The 21,758-nt window shown below is 38.3% G+C and overlaps 1 protein-coding gene across 4 annotated transcripts in view; it reads right to left on the bottom strand.

Annotated features, from left to right (window-relative positions):
• The window catches only part of fne (ELAV like RNA binding protein found in neurons), a 256,370-nt gene that overhangs the window by 114,716 nt on the left and 119,896 nt on the right, over positions 1-21,758 (bottom strand). Inside the window, exon 5 of one of the 4 annotated variants that reach the window (XM_090372841.1) lies at positions 19,022-19,033. The exons of the other annotated variants lie outside the window; for them this stretch is intronic. Coding sequence (XP_090228967.1) covers positions 19,022-19,033 — 12 coding nt within the window. The remainder of the gene's footprint in view (positions 1-19,021; positions 19,034-21,758) is intronic. 4 annotated transcript variants of the gene reach the window in all.

The following is a 21,758-nucleotide window of genomic DNA, read 5'->3' as shown; positions in this document are numbered from 1 at the left end:
CATCATGTATTGAGACCTCAACTAAAGGAAATATTGGTCAATTACGGAGGTCACACGAAAGTGGGATATAAGAGGCATACAAAACCAATGACACATAGATGGAACTGAATGGGAAGCGAAGAGAGCCTACATGACTTCAATAGCAGGTTGTCCATGCACCAGATAGCAAGAAGATTGGGACATCCAAAACACATCAAATGTGGGGAAACATGGCATGACAATTAAAAAAAGAAACTCGACCATTCATTCCAAGCAAAGTAGACCACGATTAATAACCCTCAGAACATGTCGATGGTTGAAACGAAGAGGAGATCCCAAAGGCATACTTTAATGAACTTTAATGATTCCACAGAGAGTTCATACAATCTGGGGTAAGTGTAGGGCCAACAATTATCAGAAAAAACACGTCTTAGAATGAGTTACCATGGTCGTGTAGCTGCTAGTAACCCGAAGCTGCCTTCCAGAAATGCATGGCACCGTTAGTCATCTTGTAGAGAATGGAAGCGTTGAATATTAGAGCAGTAGCAGAACATGATGGATTGATGAGTCACGTTATACAGCATCTGGGCTTGTCGTACTGCCAGAAAACGGTTTCACCGAGATTGTACTGCACCAATAATAAAGTTTCGTGGTGGTCGTGTGGTAATATGTATTTGCCAATTTTATGGTTTGAATTTGGGACAGTCTGTCATCGATGAAACCATTGCGGTTTCTACTTCAAGGATTATCACATTGAAATATTTAAAATATATATTTTATTTAGTTAGATAAAATCTATGGAATTGTGATAGCTCATGTAATATCTTACAGTTCACACCTGAATAGATTTGACAAAATATTTGTATGTACAATATAGTTCGAGGGACCAGAGAATAATCCCAAAGTGTAATTTATTTAAAGGCTTTCCAAAAGACATTTGATAAAAATAAATCCAAGTTTCCTTTTACTTATCTACGTATAGATGCTGTCAGTGTGACTGTAAAAATTGAAATTGGAAGGTAACGTTGTGTAGTGATATTTTATTATATTTTTATTCGTCAAAATATGGCAGAGACCATCGTGGAGTCAAATTGTGAAACATTCGTTCTGCTGTCTGCACAGTTCATGACTAAGGATTTTGTTGACTTAAGTACAGAATTTAAAAGTTACCGAATTAGCTTGTAATAATATAAATACCGAATGGTCAGAGGATTCAAAAGGTCCGTGAAGGATCCCATTCCTCACAACCAAATCCTATGACATTTATAGGTTTGCCGTTGACCACAATCAGCCGCATTCTTCAACCAACAGCTGATGTTACGGATTGTCAAAGGAACCAGAAGTTTGTCGTAACCAACCGATTAACAAGGCTTTCAGGATGAAAGCCTTGTTAATTGGTACAGTGTGCAGATGACCTAAGAACAGCAATGCAGACACGCTTATTAAATAAACAGATCATACATCAGATCTAAGAAGAGTATATCCAAATCTACCTAAATCTTTGATGGTACTTTTTACTTAATGGTGAGGATAATTGAATACGTGATGTAAAATTGTGCAGACCTGTAAAAAGTGACTCTTATCTTCAATATTTGGATACTACACGTAGTATAGCCATGTCAAACGTTTATTGTATACAATACTAGCTATAAACTCTCAACAGGCGGCATCAATCGCAAGCTGCGCGAAAAAAAAAAAAAATAAGAGGAGAAGTAGAGTCAGAAATGGAAGGCAAGGTCAGTGTACACTTGCAACACTGTGATTAAGAAAGTGCGCGTGTAGACATGGAGTGACATACACAGGAGATAAAGACATCTATTTTGACTTTACGAAAACGTTATAACCTGCAATATGAAATCACTTATCCATTTTTCAAATGTTTCATTCTCCCATTCCAGAAAGGAATGAGGACAGCGGCAGATCAAGACTTTTTTTTTCTGAGGAAGGAGGGGCAAATAACGATTATGTAATTGACTATACGTTGAAAATTTTATCGGAATTCGAGATTAATTTATTTTTAATTTTAATCAGATTTGATTTTTTATGTAATATACATGCAATAAGAATAAGAATTAAGCCATACAACTTAATATCGTTAAATACATATTGCGATTTCCTCCAATTAAATAGATGGTTCTCCGATTGGAGAAAAAATACATCAGAAGTTTAAGTACGCGAAGCAGTTACGCCATAATGATGATCAGCATACCGAGTTGCAGATGATTCACACTTGTTTGCATCAAAATCCTTAAAGTGACGGACTGTACAAAACCTGATAACGGCACCCACATTTAGAGACGCTTGCTTTGGATATGTAAGGAGCCACAGATAATCCTGTAAGCTTCTCCACGGCTCTTAAAGAGCTGCATGCCATGAATTTATACGGAAGAGCCGTATATAAGCAGTATGCAAGCCTTTGGTTGCCAAAACCAATGCGCAATGACCACGAAAGCTTAACTGTGGCTCAATGGAAAATATTATAGCGGAATCCTATTCTCCGTCGAGTTACGGTGCATGCTCTTCCTGCCGAGTGGACCTATTTATGTCTGGAGAATGGCTTAACAGGTGCTTCCTACCTGAACATGTTGTCCTATCTGTGTAGTTTACACTAGATAATGTGTGTCGGACTGTGTCAATTTTCTGGTAACGGTCTTTTCACCAAAATAGCGCCCCATGGCTTCTCATGACTTGCAAAGGGGCAATGCCACATCCATCACCGATCACAACTGTATTCTGACGTGCCCAAGAAGGCCATTACATTCCCGGCATTCACTGCTGTTTAAAGGAAGACAAGCATCATACCACAGAAATTGGTAGAAAGCCTTCCAGAATTTATTCACTCGGTAATTTTTTACATATTTATGGGTGATTTGTAATCTTATGTTCATTTCTTTTTACAATAATTTGAATATTTCTACGTTTGGGATTTTTATTTTACTTTTCACTTTCACATAGTGTAATTGAGAGTAGTTCTCTATTATTTTAAATAAAATAAAATAAGAAATTCAGTTCGAAAGCAGTTTGCGAAGGACCTTTGGTCCGGGCCGAACTTTTTTTTTTTTTTTTTTTTTTTAATATACACCAATCTCGGAGGTATGCTGAATGGTAACAAATGCAAGAATATTACATTTTAAAAAATTTATCCCTTAATGAATTAGCAGCGTTGCGCTACTTTTCAGTTAATGCTCGTTCTCTATGACTTCATGCATAACTAATTATCTGTACAGTGAACTCGAAAGCCTGTTCAAAATATAACATTAATTCTGCACAAACATGTGGCAGCATATCCGTGTGCATCTTTAGCATCATGGTATACATGGCCATAGTAAGTAACACAATGCCACTATTAAAGAAGTCGACAGACATGAAGTTTTTTTGGAGAAGGCGAAAGAAATATAAGTAATACTTCCTTTCCAAATGTACTATTCAGGAATACTTTATCTACATGACATACCAAATGATTGTATTCGCTAATCAGAAAATAATCATACCCTAAATAACCTGATTGTCTATTATTCGGCATACATAGACGAATAATAGACTCTACCCTACCAAATCCTAGAGATCTACGCATCTCGCAGTCATAGCGAAAATTTCCACATGAATCTACATATGACACGCCCTCCTGCGTGATCTGTGTGAACAAAAGAACAGAACGATGGTTATCGAAGCAATGACTAATATTCTGTATATATAAATAATTCTCATGGCGCATACACGCTTCTAATGATGCTTTATCCTTTTATAATCTGATTATCGATTTCTTTCTCCTAATTCTAAAAATATTTGGACGAATATTACATAATGAAATGGATAACAAAGCGGAATTTCCGTTTTCTGAATTCAGAACCACAGTCTTTAACTTCCGTTTTCTGGAACAACCTCCCTTCATCCGAACTTACTGAAAATTACAGTGTACAGAAATTCAAGTCTAATGGTAACAGGTATCTTCTTTCATCCTCTCAACCATCAACCCAAGCACCGTACTAAGTACTATAGGTTCTTATGCCATTCGTGCTTGGGGGTTTCTAAAAAAAACTTCAACACTCTCATTTTTGAGAGTGTCGAAGTCCTTTGAGAGAAAAATAACAATAGCAAAACCGAGACCGTTATCTAGATAGCTTTTCGAAATTGTGGACCCTGATAATATGTTATCGCTCGAGTTCCGAAATGGAATACTTCTCTACCCAGCCTAAAAAGAAAACTTATGATCTCTCTCTTCCTTTCTCTAACTCCCAAAATAGGGTGTTCATTTTAAAAGTAAATCCAAAAACGACGAAAGGAAAATACAATTTATTTTCAGAAATAATTAAATAATAGTTTATAAACAATGCTAAAAAGAAAACTTATGATCTCTCTCCCTTACTCTAACTCCTAAAATAGGGTGTTAGAGTAAGTATTGCTAATGATAAACCCCTGTCCTTCCGTGGTTGGCGCATTATAGCCTAGGCCTTAGGTTGCTGTTGCGCCATTAAAATCAAATCAGCCCTGTCCTTCAGTTATCCCCATAATCAGAAGTCACAAACATTAAGATCCGGCGAGCCAGATAGCTCACCGATGTGCGTGCAAAACTCCAAGGAAACTAAGGCCATGGGACGTTAAAATATTGTCTCTAATTGTGTGTATATCCTTAGGTCGGTTTCCCGTTTCTCGACGAAAAACCCGAGTTTCATCGGGAGATAGAATAATGTAACTTTCAGTTGTTGTGCTGAGGGATTTTTGGCACAAGGGCCGCCTGGGCCATATTGTGCCTGTTCATGATTAAAGTACCTTTCAGCCAAGAGCGACTATTTCTTTTGAAAAATAAAAGAGGATGCGTCTCATCTGACTGGATTCGAATTCTTTATCACTCAATGGTGATCGTAAGTCTGCTGCAAGGTTTTGGCACGTAGGGAAACGATAATCTAGGAGTTGACTATAAGCTGGGGGAAAGGAGTTAAAAGTCATTTAGTCCGTAACAAGGTTTAGGGCTTAATGTACAGTCAGATATTAAATTTACCATGCAGTGTAAACGGACGGTTACAAATTCATGGTGGCCTGCGTGATGTATAGGACATTTGAAAGTAGGGAGAATGCCATTTTTATTTTGTATATGACAATGTTGAGACTGCAGTTAGAATATAGTGTTTACATCTGAAAAAGACAGAGCTTCGAGAGAGAGTTCAAAGAAGAGCAACCAACAAAGAAAAGCGGATTAGTGAGGATAATCAATGTTCATAATAAAAATTTAGGGGGGCCTGGTTGAAGAATATAAGGCATCAGTAAAATAAACGAGAAAGGTATTTTCACTGGTGGGAGAGACAAGATCAAGGGGCCAAACATTTGAAATCTTTTGCAGCAGCAGCAGATGACCAGATTTCAAGGTTTACTTTTGGAAAGCTGATTATAAACCGTTGGGATAAATATAATTTCACGGTGGCCGAGCGGCTAGTTTGGTTAAGCTGAAAAGCTAAATTGTATATCATTTTTTAGAGATGGGAAAAGTTTCAGTGTTTGGGGAATTATTTTCTTTTTTTCTCCTTTTTTTTTTTTTTTTGGTGATGCACAAAATGTCCTTATCATTTCGCCATTATAACATTAAAATGCCAAGAAATGATGTAATCATAACAAAATATATCCACGAAAGTGCAATGCATAACTACTGCTCTCTCTCTCTCTCTCTCTCTCTCTCTCTCTCTCTCTCTCTCTCTCTCTCTCTCTGCGTGTTGAAGAGCGGAAATGATGTCGGAAATCATGGTAACGATCGTTCATAACTGCACATTTCTGGAACCTCGTCGAAGAAGAATGATATAATTATAATGTTTGTTGTGAACTTACGCTAAAGAGTAACATAAGGGAACTGGAGAGAACTTCATCGCTAACATGTTGACGCAATGTTTCACCATATGCGAAAATTATGGGTATTCACACCAACGCTTAAGTCCAGTTGAGTCTTACCTGCCCACAAGGTGTTTATCATTCACCCGCATCCTGGCCAGAAAACATAGAGGGAAGTTGATGCGCTGATGGGAATTACGTTAAGTTATCTGTTGCAATACATGAATCTTGTAAGACCACCATTGCAGAGAGAGAGAGAGAGAGAGAGAGATCGAACCATTTTTGCATACTGTGTTCCCAAGGAATATCTAACTTTCCATACACGGCTCTGGCATTAGCTGAAGAACTTGCATTTCGTGCCTACTATCGGTCACGATTTTGGCAATATTGACAAAATAAATTCAAGGAAGAACTAGAGAAACTGTTAAAAGGAACGATCATGAAATGGGAAGTGCGTTTTTTTTTTTTTTTTTTTTGGCTGATTCTGTATAAGCTTGCTTTCTTCCATAATTATCCACTGCTAATACTATTAATATTAATAATAAATCACTATTTTTGACAATGGTACTGCATGCAGTACCATTGTCATCCCTGGTTCACTTTTTTAAAATTCATTTTTGTGTCTTTTGTTTCCACAGAGTTCAGAGATTGCCCATTTCAATCTTCTCAAAAACCTCTTAATTTCCCACACTATCAACTCACATAATCCTTTTCGTCCTCTTCCATTCCCATATCTCAAAACTTTACAGTCTTTTGATATCTTCCACTGTCAGTGCACATATCTCTGCTCTAAAATACCATACTCCTTACCAGGAATATTACCAATCCTTCATTAAACCAATTCCTAAACTCCATGTTATTCTTCCTCTCTTCTCAAATTTGTTTTTGTTGGGATTTAGGTGCATCATGGATTTAGACCATGTTGTGTATTCTGTCTGCAGAAGTGCGTCACCAATTTATTTGCAGATCTAATCCTTTCAATAACCCTCCCTTCTTCACTCCATGCAGCTTTCTTTCATCCGCTTCTCTTTTATCAAATGCCTCCCAAACCATTTCTTCCCTGTATACATTAAATTAAATCGGAGATATTAAAAATTTCTCTGTTATTTCAACATTAGAGTTGGTTCTCTGCAGATGAAGCCTTCGCGGACGCATAGTGGTTACGTTCAGTCTGTCTAGGTCCATGTAGAAAAATTTCATGGGTTTGAATCCTGTCAAGATAGGAGAATAATATTTTATTTGCCTTTTTCTTTTCACATCGTGGTGAAGTTAGTTGGTTTTTCACAACGGCTGCACGATTTTCTTCCAAAAAGGTTTTTCATCCGACAAAATGCAAGCTGACCATACAGTATATGCAATTTACTGACAGCTCGTATACTCTCTTGGCGCAAAATAAAAATAAAAAAAAAAACAGTTGTAAGTGAGAAAGTAAGTGTACAGTATTGTGAAATAAACAGTTATTTAGTAATGCAAATTTGTTTAATCTTCGTCTATCTTTCTTTTTGACTATTTTATAGCACACATAAGTAATTTACGGATTCCTGTTCGATTTAATTTTAACAATATCTCTGACAGATTTTATTTAATTCTTTTTGTATATGTGAAGTAAATGACAAGTTGTAAGAGCTGTTAATAAGGAGATAGTTTCCTATACTCTTTGTTTAAGCACTCGATATAGCAGGACGAATTATATAGTGCCACTGTTTTCGGATTAGGCTCAGAACCAATAACGACTTGTGTGGGCTCAGCATGCATGTTGAGACCACACAAGATATTTCAGCTATATTCACAATGTTATGATTTGAACTAGTTTTTAGGAAGTCATTGTGGATGCAATCCTGTGAATGAAATTATGCCTATACTAAATCACTACTGTAGTTAGAAATGGGGGCGTAGTTATTATTTAGAGCAGTTCAGAAAATTCTGTTATCTTATACCTTACGCCTCGAGTTTATCTGCCTTGTTGCAGTTCAGACTGAGAATATCCATCAGTAATATCAGCCGTCTATGTAGAAGCATAGGTAGTTGCTAGAGTTGCATAAGTAGATTTATATAATCAAGACCCTTTAATTTATGCGATGCTTCATCATTTTATAAAGATTTTTCAAAATTCGTTTTAAAGGACTGGGTTTTGGTACATCATTACAGGAGGACAACTTTGTAAGTCTATTCAGACAGGGGGAAGGGACTCTTCGACAAGCATACCTGCTTTTGCAGTACTCTTCTAAAGTAACTAGAATTTAGTTAATTGTGATAAGTTTGCTGAATGCTATTATAGAGAAAGTTGGAAAAAATGTGGGAGTTTCTTCTCGCCGTACAAGTGTCTTGATTCGTTTAAAATATAGCCTGCAACATCTGAATGGTATTCGAATCTGTTCTTGAAGAGAGGTACTTAAAAAATTTTTTATTCGCATTCATTTGTTTGGTTTGGTTTGGTTATTTGAGTTTTTTTCATGGCCCATAGGTAGCTTATGCCATTGTTTATAGTGTTTATTATCAAGCTGCACCCGGGGTTCCTTTCCCCTCACCAACTACGCGTTGTACGTGTCGCAGTGTAAATTCTGTAAAGGCGAAAGATAATTTTAGCGTAGTGTATAACGTTGGTATGTTATTCTCTGGCCACTTAGCCACGGGCTCCCAGGAACCGGGGTTCCCCGTTGCCGTCCATCACCATGAGAAGGAGGTGTCTGTCTGTTTATACTCCGGGACGACCAAACGGTCAGAGGAGTTCACAAGATACACAGAGAGAATACAAGAAACAGCACCGTATTCAGCATTCACAGGATTGAACCCCGGTCACTCAAGGCACGTGTACTTATGCACTCGCGCGCTTGACCACTAGGCTACGGCGGCCTAAGAGAAGGAGGTGTGCAAGGTCGTAGAGTGTGAAAGGTTCTCTCGCTGGGATGAACTCTGGCTATGAAAAAAAGGTGGATTGTAGGAAGGCTTCCACCTAGAAAACGGAAGCTAAAGGGAAGAGAGGGACAGCTTCTTGGAAGGAGTCCATCTTTCAGGGAGGGGGTCTGTTAAGTTTATGGTTAATCGACCTTTGACAGTAGTAGTAGTTTATGCAAAACATTTAAATATTCCTTTAATAAAAGTAGAGGCTTTTTATGAGCAAGGTTGAAGAGAAATAAGTTGAATTAAGGCAATACACCTAGGTTGTTGCTGCTGGAAATCCGCTACTCGTTTTTTTTTTTCTTTTCTTCTTCTTACATTATGCATGTAACGTTCTGACATTTGAGTTGGTTTATAACAAAATTCCAGATTTTCCACTAGACGATAGAGGTAGATGATTTTTCCCTAAACTCGAAAACAATTCTTAGTCAGCCGGTGGTGGAAGGGAGGACAACTTCAAGTTGTCAAATATCAAGGACCAGCCATTACAGATATTCAACTGCAAATACCAACATTTTTTAATTAATCATACACCGGGAAGTACTGAAGGGTATCAGTAAAAATATTTTGATCATATTTAGGATTAAAAATATAATTTTTTTCCTTGTAAAGGTGTCCTGATTGCTACGTATTTTGTTTCCTGTTTTGCATACATATATGTATGTGCCCCCTCTTCCTTGCGTATTCGAAATGCACCCCAGCAAGTCTCTAAACAAACGTGCCAAGTCGTACTGTCAGTTACAACATCTGCTAAGAGCATCACTCTCTTCTGACTTTACTTGCCAAAAGCTCTTTTTTATCCACCCCCAACGTTGCATCAGCAATTTTTTGTTGTAGATTCTTCACTTGCCAGTCGTTTCGAATGACACAGAGAGCTGTGGTATTTGCGCGGTCTAGCTAGCATCACAAGTAACACTTCTTTTGCTGTTGTGCGAATTTGGAATGCATTCTGGCATGTTACATTACATGCTGGTGTATAAAGTTTAATGGCTAAGGATATTTCTGAGCCTCTGCTTTTATCAATTGTCTGTTTAGAGAGACACGCACGAGCTGAAAGAAAAATTTTCTTTGATTATAAAGAAAAATTTTCTTTAAGCTCAAAAACCCTTCATTGTCCTTAAAGATACTTGCTTTTTTTTGTTTATTACTTACTCGATTGTTTATTGCAGATTGGAACAGAAAATATTACAGAAGAGATCTCAGTGTAGGTAATTTTAAAAATTACTTAAGAAGTAGAAAATATTTCAAATTCCTCGGCTGCTCCATCTAACGGGAGATAGAGGGCGCGCTTTTCATCATGTTTAATGATTATGCTCCCTAGAAAGTGCAAAGTACTCAATTTGATATAGTGTGTTAAGAGGTTTTACGATTGGATACCTCTTATAATTCTGCTAAGAGATATTTAAGACAATCAGATTAAATTACCAATTGATTTTGATGACAGTTTACTCTGCCTATGTCATTTGGATCCGCATCAACAATATATTGATAGGTTTAAAACTATTCAAAGAAAATTTCATTTATTTTGTTTTCATGCTCATAGACACTTCTATTTTTTTAAAATGTCAATAAGATTTTGTCCCTTTATGATATATACAATCCTCACTCTGTATAGCTCTAATTGCAAAAGAGTTTGCTCAAAAAAGGCATCCTACATGTCATGTGGCCCCGGGTTCCAAGCGAATCTTGAGGCCAAACTATCTTCCCTGCGATTACATTAGAGAGATAAGTTTTTCCCTTTGAGTTCGGACGTTTTTTCTTCCGTTATTATAATATATAATAAAAGTTTTCTTTCTTAAAGGATAAGGAAAAAGTTTCCAGAAAGGAAAGTAACCTTTCTTAATTTTTCTATTTACTAACTTTCTATTTTACTCGCTTGGTCACTTGGTGGCAATACATCTCCCCGTGGCGGGGCTGGACCTGGATCAAAAGACACCACCCAGGACTAAAAGGAGTTTAAAATGGACCAAAATAACAATACAAGATTGGAGAAAGTTAACTCCAATAAATCTGATGACTCACAACTAAACATGTCTCAGGCTAAGAGAATGAAAATCAATTCCTCTCAGCCTACTTTTCTTTCTTTTTGGTGATGCATTCCTTAACAACACAACCTGTTGGAAAAATATCACCATTCTTAGTCCCGAAGACTATTGAGTCTATGGTGGATCACCAAAAATGATAAAACGATTACAATCAGGTGATCTCTTAGTAGAAAGCTTACTAAGTTATCAATCTGATCAAGTCATCAAATTGCTGAAAACAGACCTTTGCGGGACTACCAGTTGAAATTACCCCACATAATTCCCTGAATACATTGAAAGATGTCATTACTGAATGGGACCTTTTAACTATTTCAGAGGAAGAGTTACTGCGCGAACTAACAGAACAACAAGTGATAATATGTCAGGAGGATAATAATGATGAAGAAAGATGGCATTCCACTCCAACTCGATCAGTTATTTTCACCTTTAACAATCCTCTTCCCTATTCAGTTAAAGTAGGATATTTAAATTGCAAAATCCGGCCATATATACCGAATCCAATAAGGTGTTACAACTGTCAGCGATACGGACACTCTCAGGCGACATGTCGCAGTGATCCCATCTGTCCGCTCTGTGGATCAAAACACCACAATCAAGCAAACTGTACCTCCACTTTATCCCTCTGTCCAAACTGCCACGGAAATCACCCTGCATTTTCGAAGACATGCGAAATGTGGATATTGTGAAAACAAATACAGAAATACAAAATATAAAATAAAGTGTCTTATACGGAAGCAAGAAAACAGATACTTGCCACCAAACTTTCACGTTCCTATGCTTCAGCAGTGAAACGACTGCAAACTATCCACTCAAACGGAAGTGATAATACCTCCAAATCAAAAGAGAGATTGCAGTAAAGTACTGTTAATGACAAAAAAAAAAAACTTCAAATGGAAAATCCAGTGCTAAAGAGAAGGATATTTCCGTGCCTGGAAAGCAGAAATCAGAATTAACATCTTCAAAAACAAAACAAACAGCATCTAGTACACCATGTAGACAGAAACAAACATAGACCAAATGGATACTGATGACCAGGCAGATAACATACTAGAACTTCACCCCGCAGAAGATATTGATACACCTCGTCCAATTTTTCCGAAGACAGGCCCAAATATGATAAACGAAAAAACTCAAAAGCGCAGTCAGATTCAACAAATAGTCTCAAGACTATATTATTATACAATGGAACTGTCGTGGTTTACGTGGAAAATTGGATGAAATAAAAGATATTATTCAGCAGTATAAACCGGTCTGCATTTGCCTTCAGGAGATCCATCTAAAACCTCAGTCTTCACCCACATTTCAAAACTATACACTTTTCCGGAGAGACGGAAATGATAATAGAACTGCCAAAGGAGGAGTGGCAATTTTGGTGATTGCTAATATACCAGCTAAGCAAATAACATTAAAAACCAACCTAGAATCAGTAGCAGTGAGAATAGCCATCGGAATTTCTATCACAATCCCATCCCTTAATCTTCCACCAAATCTCATCATTTCTCCAGACCCAAATTAAAGGATCTTACTATGCAGCTTCAACCTCCCTACTGCATGTTCTCTGTTCAACCTTCAACCTCCCACAATGATCATTTTCCGATAGTATGTACCATACAGACACAGACTCTTACAGAAGAAACCAGAACAATATGGAATTTTAAAAAAGCTAATTGGAATAAATATATGCAATTAATAGAAACCCTGCCAATAGATGATGCTGTCATATATGTTAATGACCAACTGTTAGAAGTTTCAAAAGCAACAATACCTCAAATGAGTAAGGCAAAACAGACACGGTACAATTCCTGTTGGAATGCAGAAAATGCGACGGAAAAAACAAAACAAAACGTGCATGGAATGAATTTCGGAAATATCCAACTAAAGTCAATTTGATTGCATATAAAAAAGCCAAAGCTGAAGCGAGGAGAATTCAGAGAAAGGCTAATAAAAATTCCTGGATCATGTTTGCTTACTAGGAACTCAAATCCTGGTTTGGTGTGGAAACAAATTCGTAATTCGAGTGGAAGATATTCAAGCATACAATCTCCAGTCTTCCATTGGAAAGGGCAGGACGTTTCTACAACAGATGAGATATCAGAAATTCTGGCTTGAGATATCAGAAATTCTGGCTGAATCTTTCGCTTCTACATCAGCAGTTACAAGCTACAGCGCTGATTTTCAAAAGTATAAAGAACAAGCTGAACGGAGTATGTTGAATTTCTCTACCAAAACATATCATTCCTATAATCTACCATTCCTAAAAGAGGAATTATTTACAACAATTACAAATTTGCCTAATAGCGCACCAGGTCTAGATGGTGCGCTTTTATACTACGAAACAACACCTAAACTCTGATTGTCTGGATATCCTACTAGCTCTATATAATAATAGAATATTTCTGAACAACCTGTATCCATCCATATGGCGGCATGCAAAAATGTCTTTGCATTTCCCAAACCCGGAAAACTATCGCCCTATTTCATTGACCAGCTGCTTAGGAAAAATCCTCGAATGAATTTTGCATAATAGACTTACTGGAAAAAGTTTTTTTTTTCACCCCACCAATTTGGATTTAGTAAAAATAGATCGATGCTTGATCTACATGTCAAAGTAGAAACAATTATTAGAAACTCGGTTATAAGAAAGCAGCATATGGTGATGGTAAATCTAGATCTTGAAAAGCTTTTGACACAACATGGAGATTCGGAATCCTACGAGATCTATTTGTTAGGATACAGGGGACAACTTCTCTAATTTATAGAGAAATTCCTTACTGCCAAAACATTTCAGTTACGATATAAAGGCTATCTATCTACAATGCATATACAACAGGAAGAAGTCCCCCCCCCAAGGCCCGATATTAAGTGCAGCCCTGTTTGCCCTTACGGTGAACAATATCGTAAAGGTTATACCGTCTTTGTTGGAAATCTATATGTACGCAGGTGATCTTTCCATTTCATTTCAATCACAAAGCATGAACACGATTGGACGACAGCTCCAATTATCCACAAATAAAATAGAAGCATGGACAAAAAATAACGGATATGAATATCTGAAAAAGAAAAAAAAAAATCAGCTGTTATACATTTCTGTAAAATAAATGGTCCTCATCCGGAACCGGTTTTATATTTAAATAATTTCTCTGCCTGTTGTTCAGAATTTCTTCATTTTAGACTTAACATTAGATAGGAAGCTATATTTTCATGAACATATATTTAGAATTGGACCTAGCTGCCTCTCAAAACTTAACATCTTGCGCACAGCATCTTCAATGGCCTGGGGAGCCGACAGGTACACATTACTACAATTATATAAAACTTTGATTAGATCTCGATTGGATTATGGATCTCCTGTATACGCTTCAGCAAGACGGAGCATGTTACAGCGCCTAGGCACCATTCACCATAGTGCTCCCCGCATAGCACTAGGAGCCTTTAGAACTTCACTAATTTACAGCTTATATGCGGATGCATTAGAACCTCCGCTGCATCTTCGATGAGATTACTTACTCTGCATGTATGCAGCAAAAATATACAGTCAACCATCACATCCAAGCTGGTCCATTATTCATGATGCACTTTGGACAATTAATTATGATTGCAAATCAAATGAAAATAAACCAGTAGGACTGCGTCTCAGACACAGTTCGAGTTTGGGAAATACATTTCTACAGTAGATACAAATTTAGAACCTCCTTGGTTGCCGACTGTACCTTTGTCCATATCATATCCTACAAACTGGAAGAAAAAGGACATATCTCCAATCGTTCTGCAAAAGCTCCACGCGCTGCATAGTTTGAAAACAGGAAAAATTATCATATTTACACGGATGGATCAAAATCGAACAACTCAATAGGTGCGGCTGTAGTTTTTCTGGAGTATACTACAACTGTGTCCCTGCCTCATGTTTGCAATATTTTCACAGCAGAATTGCATGCTATTAAACTAGCATTGGATGGTATCATTGAGCACCAGCTGCTTCCTGCCCTAATGTATACTGACTCCCTTAGTGCAATAGTAGCGCTACAAAATAGCAAATATTCCTCTAACAACTTGATTCAACATCTCAAAAAACAACTCGGATTTTTCCAAAAAGCAAGAAAACAGGTTTATATCTGTTGGATCGCCAGTCATGTTGGAATCCCAGGAAATAATCACGCAGACCAAGCAGCAAAAAAATCCAGATCTTTATACACATGATAACCTTCAGTTCGTACCTTATACAGATTATAGAGATGTCTTTCGTGCCAAATATATTTCCATTTGGACACAACTTTGGAGAGAACAGCTCTACGATAAACTCCGAAGAATTTATTAATAAAAAAAAAAAAAAAAAATCTGTGTTTATGGCATTCTTGTTCACATACGAATAGACGGGAAGAAGTTATATTGACAAGACTGCGTATTGGGCATACCTTCCTCACACACAAATATCCGCTTCTAGGAGAAGATCCTCCACTCTATTCTGTTTTCCAGATACAACTCACAGTATGGCACATTCTGATTGATTGTCCATCCTATTCAGCCATCCGTACCATCTCCTTCCGATCATTAGCAAACTTGCAAGCTCCTCTGACTCTCATCCATATACTTCGTGACAGTGCAAACTTAAGTGTATATTAAACATCTTAGAATAATACACACACTTTGATATTTTATCCATAATTCAGTAAAATGAGTCTCTCCAAAACTTCGAACAAATAGTACATCCACATCAGGAAAAGTACAGTATATTATTGTTTATTCTCACTAAGTGTCATTACCCAGGTGGATCGTTTCAGTGATGTTTTTTTACTCCTTCATCGGCGGATAACAAGGAACTCTCAGTGTAAGAACTGGCAACCCATTTGTGATAAGTTTCTACAATATAAAAGTTGCCAAGGGTGTAGATGATTTAAATGTGTATAAGCTTTGAGCTATAAAGCTCCAAGCTAAAGAATATATAGAAGGAACCAGCTTTCGAGTTTCTCATTTGTCGCGTGTACTGAAAATGACGAAATTTAACCAACTTGAGAAAATTAAATGTTGAAAACTTGGAAAAGATGAAATGCTTGTTAAAGTTTACGGAGATGATGCTGTGACACAAAAAGAAACTCTTTTTAACTGGTTTCAAAAGTTTCATGAGGGGAATTTTTTTAAAAGTATATGAAGAAAAAAAGCGGTCTTCCATCAGCATTCGGAAACGGTCAAAACATCAGTGAATTCCACACTATCAATTTTTCCGAGTGGACATAGTGTTTTTGCAAGCGGTTCCAATGGTTCCCCATAAATCTGCGTTGAGTACTCTGTGATGTATGCACAGCATTGCAAGGACAGTCGATGTGGATTATGTGTGAGTAGCGTGTTTGTGTTGTTCGGCTGGTGTTAGTCACTGGGAGGCTCGATCACCATGGAAAGAGCCTTTTAGCATCGGTCAACCGGTACGAGGAGCCAGGCCGGGAAAGTAGAAAGGACGCCTGACGGGCTCTCTCCCCACTTGCAAAGTGAGAGAGAGAGAGAGAGAGAGAGAGGAACGGAGCGAGTTGGATAGGAAAGATAAGAAAAGGGAAGGAAGCAGCGGAAGCAATTGTTCGGACTGATGACTAACTATTCGCGGAATTGCTTCGGAGAATGTTCGTTTCAGGACATCCTGAATAAGGATTTGGGCATGAGGCGAGTGAGCCCCAAATTTCTTCCACGCATTCTCACTCGAGAACGAAGACAACATGAGGTCCTCATTTCATTTGAGTTGTTTGAGCAAGCCGTTTCGAATACTGCATTACAGTTAGTCCTGGGTGTATGGATATGACCCGGAGATCAAAGTTCGAAGTCCCCAATGGCATATATTCAAGGCCAAAAAAGCCGCGGTCAAAATCATATAAGAAGGTAGTACATTTATTGGACGCATTTTTTTGGTAACAAGGGAGGATTTTATCAGAATTTGTTCCATTAAATGTCACTGTTCATGCAGCATGCTACCAAGAAGTTTTAAAATGGTTGAGAGACGGAACCCACCTTAAACAACCCAAAAAAATGGCAATATATTCGTTCGTTAATTCACCATGAAAAATGCGCCGTCCTGCAATTTTTGAACATCCGTCGTGCTCACCTTATTTTCACTTATTTGGCACCATGCGACTTTTGGCTGTTCTCATAATTAAAATAGGACAAGAAAGGAAAAGAAATCCAGTCTGATACCGCGGACCGCCAAAAAGAACACTTCCAAAAGTGTTTTGAACACTGGCAGGCACTATGGAACAAGAGTTTTTAGTTCAGGAGACAGTATTCAAGAGATCAAGTGTTTTCAACAGATAATACTGAAGAATATTAATAATGCAAAGTTGAATAAAATATTACATTTTTTTTCAACATTCACTGAACGTTTTAATAAAACTAACTATTAAACAAGTGGTGCAAACGTATCATTTCGTACGCAGCTATGAGGGAAAGTTTTCACTTAAATATCATGCATCCTACAAAGGTCAAGTTGACATGAAAACTTGACCTTTGTGGGATGTATGATACTTATACTTCGTGCTGAAAAATCGAACAGCATCTCGTATTATTAATCTAAAGTCACCCATGCCTATTGCTTATAACGGTAAGTTTAGTGAAAATTCAGAATAAATGACGGGGGAACTCCACTTCCTCCCTCAGATCGGCTAAATACAGTCTCGAATTAAGAGAACTTCAAAAATTTCTCCAATCGACAGAAATCGAACTATACTTCTCTAATCGAGTCACAAACAGCAATGTAGTGTGCCCAATAACAGCAACGGAGGATTTGTATCTCCTTTATGTGAAAGAGAAAGCAACGACTGAAAGTTACATAAGATCAGCAGTCTATCCATCCATATTCTATGGAGCAGAAATATGGGCATCAACCACCCCATCCACGTAAAGAAGTGGAATTTTCTACTTAATGCACAAACAGTAAGCACCCTCTCGCCCATCAGTTAAGAACCACGCAATTAGCAGAACAGCTTCGTCAACAGCGGTCGCCATACAATTTCCTGGAAGCGACTAGTAACATCGCCTTGCTTCTGGTAGCTGTGTGCGACTCATGATGCCTCCAGCTGTACAGCGTGCTAAGTCACTGATGATGAAAACAGAGGGTGACAACCGATTCCTGCTAACTAGGGCACTAAATTAAACTTAAGACTTACAAACAATCGGAATTGCTCTTCAAAGATAAACAACTGATGGGTGCTACAGAAAATCCACTGTCGCATGGTTTGCTTTGATCGCGATGGCTTGACTACTCACCAAAAACATGTCAACATTTGAGCTTTAGGAGGTTGGTGAAATCTGCGCTATTTCATTTTTGCGTACAGACAGGGCAAATTTATCGAGAAAATCACAAAAAGTTCTCTCATCGTCCTATGGAAAGAGTAGTGCATTGCTCAAACAATATCTGTAGGTAGAAACGAACAGTTTAAATATCGCTGGTCAGTTTTTATAATAAAATAAGAAATGAGTATTGTTATTAATGATCTCCAGGCGTGCGATTGTAACCTGGAGTGTGTGAATGTCAAAAGAAGTAGCCGATTTGCATTGTGAGAACTGAAAAACCCGAAATAACTCACAGGCAAAAACTTTACACCTACACCTTCCGCCTGTGATCGACCAACTATAGCCGCGAATGAAGAGGACTCTTATTTTCTACATATTGGACAAACAACGAATGGATCATTTATCGAAGACTCTTGGTCTTCGATGGGAACCAAACCCAGACAGTAATGCAACAAATACAACTGATGGTCACAATATGCCGTTTGAAAGTAGCTCCAGGAAGACAGTTGAACCAAGAGCATGGAGGATGAAATCAGCACCTATCAACAGTAACGTTACGTATAAGTCGACTGTGCCCGGAAACAACAGTAGAACAAATTGAAACCCTTCTGAAGCAGCCCAACATACCCGGTACCCCCATAAAGGCCTATACCAGGCATCCATCCTATTCCTCTTTCCTGATTAAGATCAAAAGTTCCGATATAGAAAGAAACCCAGACCATTCTCCAAGTGAATGGTAGACAGTGATATAGGCTGCCACGGAGGATATTCGGTTTTGTTAGCCGATACACGAGTGACTATAAATGTAATCAGCAGCAAACTATTGGTTCTTTCTACCTAGCATCACTGTTTCAGACTAAAACTAAACTCCGAAAATTTTGTAACTATCTCTCTGAAGCAATTTCTCCGGTTTACCGGAGAGCACAATAATTTAATATGTAACAAATCATAAAGAATATGTGTTACTTTTGACCCAAATCTCAGGTTCAACAACAATCACAGTGAATCCGTACTTCGCTGGATAGCTCGATCACATCTCCTTCGTGTAATGGTTGCAAAACCCACAAGATATGTCCAAACCGTTATGTCCAAACAGTTTTTGTGCTGCCAAATATGGACTGTGTGGTACCTTCTCTTCTGAATGTATCAACCATCTTTGTTGGTTAATACTGCAGTGGACAACCAACAAACATCATCTTCCGCCACGACAGTGGAAAATAGCTTAAAATCAGAAATCTTCAAATCAAATGTGAAGGAAGGTTGTTTCAAATAACAGAAATAGAACGGGTAAACGAAGAAGAGGAAAAGTTAGTGCTCTGGGGGACTGAACAGTGAACGGATGCTGACTGGTTACAGCACGCGTTTAGAGTGGTTTGGAAGAAAGTGGGCTGGGGGATTACAGATGCAATTCAAAAGAACAGCGCCCCCACGAAAGCATCTATAGAATAGGCATGCAGCAGAAATTGAACGTATATGAGACGGAGAAAAGAGATTTTCAGACATGGGTCATTAATTAACCTGACTGCCTTCATTTGAGTAAAGCTTTGAAAAGAGGAGATTCCAAATTACTGTCTTTTACAGGGAATATCAGGGCAGGCAGATGCACAAATACCGCCCTTAGAGCGAAAGGAATCTTAAAGCGAATAATTAGGGAAACTGAGATGAGTAGCGGTTGAATCAACCGATAATTGAGTTTTTGAAAGAAAGAGTAAGTGGGGCGTGGTGGACTTTAGGTAGAAATGGACATCATTGAGATTGGAACTGAGACCACGTATATTTTTGAAATGAACGAGGAAGTGGATGGGTGGTTTAGATCTTTTCGCAGATAAGTTGTTTGTTCTATTAGTTTGACTATTCGTGGTCCATCTAGTAGATAAAGTAAAAGTAGAGGGGGGTACATGAAAAATATACACAGTTCCTTGACATAAATTGACTTCGACAGTGCCTTCCGCATACACACTACTCGGACTTCCTTCAGGCACTAGCTGGCAGAGTAGAGACATTATACACTCACTGATTCAGATACCTCAGAGAACTGTACCCTTGAAATGTATGTAGTAGTGGATCTCGCCGTTATGGCTCATAGCCTCAAAGGGAATCAACTCATAATGCATGATAGAAATGATGGGGTTTCGAAACTTTGCTGTGGAGAATAAAAAACGACTTTCACGATTTCGAAATCCAGTGGTATTGCACCGGATGATGAGAGTCATCTGCCATTTAGCATTGCCTTGCGACGCAGAGGAGCTACATTCCTCTGTGTGATGATATGGACGCCTTAATACTTTACGAGTTATTTCACTGTTAATTTTAATTTGTGCTTTTTATATTTAAAAATTTTCACTTTATGATTTACTTTTTCATATAACTTTGCTAAAGTCGGACTATAGAGCTTAGCAACTAGACATCTGCCGGGGGGGGGGGGGGTTGCTATTTGCTATTTGGTTTTTAGGAGCATTAGCAACTAAGGCCATATTGCTCAGGAATATGCGGTGGTCATTCCCTCCTGACCTTTCCGCATCCTCCGTATTTGGTGGTGACGGGCTCGAACCCCGATCTAATCAAGAAGCGTGTGCTATGCACTGCTGCTCCTTCCCACCTGGCTACGGAGGCGCCCCTGCCGGGGGGGGGACCTGATTGAAGTATATAAGGCCTTTAAGGAGATCAGTAAAATGAAGGAGGAAGTGTATTTAGTTTACCTTCTGGCAGTACGTTAAAGAACTTTGGAATAAATTGCCTGCCACAAGTAGTTCAGGCAGAGGAAGTTTGGTAAAGTGCAAGAGAGAGTCGCTTTTTGGTAATGAAGCAAGCGTAAGCATGATTTTTTCCCTCCCCCCTTCCCCCTTTTTGGATGGTGCAGAAAGGTTCTTCCTTGCACCATTATAAATTTGAATTTATCCATGTATCTCTTTTATAGATTGTTAGATTTTTATTTAATATATATTTATGAATCTATGATAGATCGTATACAACAAAGGCAGATTGCATCTAAACGCCTTTTGAATAATTTGTGCTCTATTATTATTTCGGCAAAAAGGATGATTTTTACCTTTACAGGTACAAATATTATTATGAAACTCCTTTCGATATACGAGACTATTCACCCAGAGATCGACATCAATATTTTAATGATACTGAAGCATTAAGTGAATATCAATTTAAAAAAAAAAAAAGAAGCAATTGATTGCATTTACTTAATGTACAGAGTGTGCACTTTAGTTTGGTCTATCCCTCAATCTGCCATTCCGAATATACCATTCAGTCATATTCCATCTAGGCCTCCACATAGATGCAAACCTCCCCTTTCATCCTCACCTGAAGTACCTTGCCATTAAAATAAGAAAATATGCAGCCATGATCAGAAGAATAAGCCGGGCTGACTGGGGTCTGAAGCACATGGCCCTCCCTCTAATATACAAAGCGGTATTCGTACCGATTGTCTGCTATGGGGCCTCCATATGGTGCACTAGAGCAACACTTGAGAGGAACAGGCGTAAACTCGATTCAATTCAGCGATTTATGTTTCTGTCTGTTACCAGGGCGTGCCGCACAGTCAGCACACCCCTGCGCTCCAAGTCATCGCAGGATTCATGCCTCTCTACCTGGAAGTACTGAAAAGAGGCCTCTACCAGCGCCACAAGAAAGGTATTCCCCACCCAACTACTGGATCTGCATCTGGACCTCACAAATGACCATAAGCAAGAAAAAAAGGGGTGTCGCCAGCCACCTGCAGCGTGTATGGCAGGAGTC

Source organism: Mastigoproctus giganteus, chromosome 4 (genome assembly GCF_048544385.1).
Source record: "Mastigoproctus giganteus isolate SK-2022 chromosome 4, ASM4854438v1, whole genome shotgun sequence".
Lineage (NCBI taxonomy): Eukaryota > Metazoa > Arthropoda > Arachnida > Uropygi > Thelyphonidae > Mastigoproctus > Mastigoproctus giganteus.
Note: the sequence above shows the minus strand (reverse complement) of the source record. Positions and strands in the feature narration are given on the sequence as shown.